At 74.7% G+C, this 2675-nt stretch overlaps 1 protein-coding gene across 1 annotated transcript in view; it reads right to left on the bottom strand.

Moving 5' to 3' along the window:
- Positions 1 to 2274, bottom strand: part of MST1 (macrophage stimulating 1) — a 5078-nt gene extending 2804 nt beyond the window's left edge. Inside the window, exons 1-10 of the mRNA XM_085313393.1 lie at positions 2223 to 2274; positions 1851 to 2001; positions 1613 to 1725; positions 1389 to 1503; positions 1171 to 1307; positions 968 to 1088; positions 744 to 862; positions 435 to 597; positions 190 to 320; positions 10 to 104 (exon numbers count right to left, since the gene is read on the bottom strand). Of these exons, the coding sequence (XP_085169519.1) occupies positions 10 to 104; positions 190 to 320; positions 435 to 597; positions 744 to 862; positions 968 to 1088; positions 1171 to 1307; positions 1389 to 1503; positions 1613 to 1725; positions 1851 to 2001; positions 2223 to 2274 (1197 nt within the window). The remainder of the gene's footprint in view (positions 1 to 9; positions 105 to 189; positions 321 to 434; positions 598 to 743; positions 863 to 967; positions 1089 to 1170; positions 1308 to 1388; positions 1504 to 1612; positions 1726 to 1850; positions 2002 to 2222) is intronic.
- Between the last annotated feature and the right edge of the window lie 401 nt (positions 2275 to 2675).

Raw genomic sequence — 2675 nt, 5'->3', positions numbered from 1 at the left:
CAGGGGCACGTGGGGCTTCTGCGCCGACCACCGCTGGCACGTGATGCCCTTGCGCGTCTTGCTGACGTGGCCGCGGTAGAGCTCCCCGCGGCCGTGGTAGCAGTCTGGGGGGGGGAGGGAGGCAGGGGCGGCTCGTAGCTGGAGGCAGCCCCCCGAGGCGCCCCACCGCCAGCCCCGGGACCCCCTCACCTTGGGCGCCCAGCTCGTCGGCRCAGCGCCGGATCTGGAAGCAGAAGGCCACGCGCAAGGCGGGCCGGGCGGTGAAGCACCACGGCGCCTCGGAGCCGTCGGGGTTGCGGCAGTAGTTCTCCTGCAGGTCCCTGGCGGCGGTRGGGGCGCTGAGCGGGGCGCTGAGCGGGGCGCCCACCCCATGCCCGCCACCGCCTCCCTCTGTGGGGCAAAGCCACCCCACCGCCGCCGGCAGCAGGCCCTACTTGCACGGGTACTTCTCGGGCACGAAGTGGTGCTTGTGGGGCGTCTGGGCGTCCCAGCGCTGGCAGGGGATCCCTGACGCGGTGACGTTCACCCGGCCCCGGTAGCCTTCGCCCTTCCCCTTGAAGCAGCCGGTGGTGACGTTGCCGGGCCGTGGACGCTTCTCTGCTTGCGTGGTTGGAGAGGGACAGAGCAGCGGGGCTCAGCACCGGCGCCCAAGACGCCCGGCTCCGGCTGCCCTGCGTCACCGTCGTGCGGCGTTTCGGGCCCGGCACGGGCAGGGATCGCGCGCCGGGGCGGTGACGCCTTACTGCAGACGCGGATCCGGCAAAACTCGCGCTCCCGCCCCGGGTCCGTGGTGTAGCACCAGGGCCGCTCAGAGCTGTCGGGGTTGCGGCAGAAGTTGTCGTCCAGGCCTTTGTCGGGGTACCTGGGTGCAAGCAGATGCTGGGGCCGGCGGCAGGCGGCGGTGCCGCCCTGGCTCGCAGCCCTGGCGCGGGGCAGCCGCGTGCTCGCCAGCGGCCGGCGCCCGTACTTATCCGGGTGGTAGGGGTGCTTGTGCGGGTGCTGCAGGTCCCAGCGCTGGCACTCTGTCCCGGACTCGGTGTGGTCCACGAAGCCCCGGTAATCCTCCCCATTGCAGGTGACGCAGACAGCTGCCAGGAGCGCCGGGTCTGAGGCGCCGGGCAGTGGCGGCCGGACCACGACACCGCGGTGGCACCAGCATGGGGCACTCACCGTCCTCGCACTTCTTGATGCCGCAGCTCTGGTGGCGGACGTTGGGGTCGACCGTATAACACCACGGGCCCCGCTTGTCCCCGTCAGGGTTTCGGCAGTAATTCTCCTCCAGCCCGTTGCGCGGGGAGGGCAGGAACCTGCCGGCGAAGGGGCGGCGTCGGGGCGCTGCCGGCCGGCACGGACGCAGCCCGCGCCCCGGGCCGCCGCCGCCGGGCCACCTGTGGTCGTGGGGCGTCGTGGCTTGCCAGCGCTGGCAGGTGAGGCCCTCCTCCGTCACGGCCTGCGTGCCGCGGTAGCCGGCGCCCTCCGCCACGACGCAGTCCCGCAGGTAGGCTGGGCAGAGCCGGGCGCTGCGTCACGGCCGCGGCGGCGGGGGGCCGAGCCGGGCGGCCCCCCACGCCAGCCTGCCGTGCCCCGCACCCGGCCCGCCATGCCGGCCCACCTTTCTTCTGGTAGAGGTCGTAGTGGGTGTTTTTCCTCAGCTGGACGTGGAGCGAGTGCTGGGTCCAGGGCAGCAGCTGGCACAGCTGGCTCTGCCGGTCGTGGTGAAAGGCCCTGGGAGGCGCACGGGGAGGCTGGCGGGGCGCCACGCGGGCTCGGACATGTGCAGGCCCATGCGCGCCGTGGGCCGGCCCACCGAGCGGCTGCAGCCCCCCCCGGCGCCCGTGTGTCCCGCTCACCGGCAGGTCGGGCTGGCGGCGCAGTGCTGGGCGCACCGCTCCACGGGGCCCCGCTCCGGCGGCAGCGGTGGCCGCGGCGTGGGACTCGCGGGCGCTGCCAGCAGCTCCACGGCTCGCAGGCGCTGGAAGTCGTTGAGGGGCGAGCGCTGGCCTAGGGAGCGCGGCAAGGAGCTCAGCGCCCCCGCCGCATGGAGCACAGCACCTCTGCCCCATGGAGCACAGGATCCTGGCCCCGCGGCCCTCCAGCCTCCCCCGAGCACCGCAGCTGCTACGGGGCAGCGACAGGAAGGCTGGACAGGGTCCGGCACAGGCCTGGCCTGCCTGCCAGGCCCGTCCGGCCCCTCTGCTGCCCCACGGCCGCCGGGCGCCTACCTGAGGCCAGGGCCCCGGCCAGGGCGAGCAGGAGCCCCAGCACGGCCTGCATCGTCCCCAGCCCGGCCGCCGCGTCCCGTGGCCTGCGCAAGTCCAGTCACCCGGGGTGGGGGGTGGCACCACAGCAGGGTCAAGCCCTACTGCCGGCCCCCCCGGCAAATATTTGCCTCTGGGCCATGGGCCAAGAGAGGAGCTAGAGCAGGAGGGACTGGATGAGCGGAGGGAGCCCCCGGCGGCCTGGGGCCGCTGGGGGGGGGGGTGCAGCTGGCTGGCGCGGCACCCACGAGGTCCAGTGAGGACGGAGACAACGGGCCGGGCCGGGCCGGGCCGGGCCGGGCAGGAGGGCAGGCGGTGGCAGGGCGAGTGTGGACCGCCCCCTTCCCCGGGAGGTGCCCGGTCCGGGGAGGGCGGTGGAGGTGGGCAGGGGCCGGGCCGGCAGGAGCGCTGGAGCTG

Source organism: Rhea americana, unplaced genomic scaffold (assembly GCF_003343005.1).
Source record: "Rhea americana isolate MKP2758 unplaced genomic scaffold, rheAme1 scaffold_384, whole genome shotgun sequence".
NCBI lineage: Eukaryota > Metazoa > Chordata > Aves > Rheiformes > Rheidae > Rhea > Rhea americana.
The sequence above is the reverse complement of the archived record's forward strand: the minus strand, read 5'-3'. Positions and strand labels throughout refer to the sequence as shown.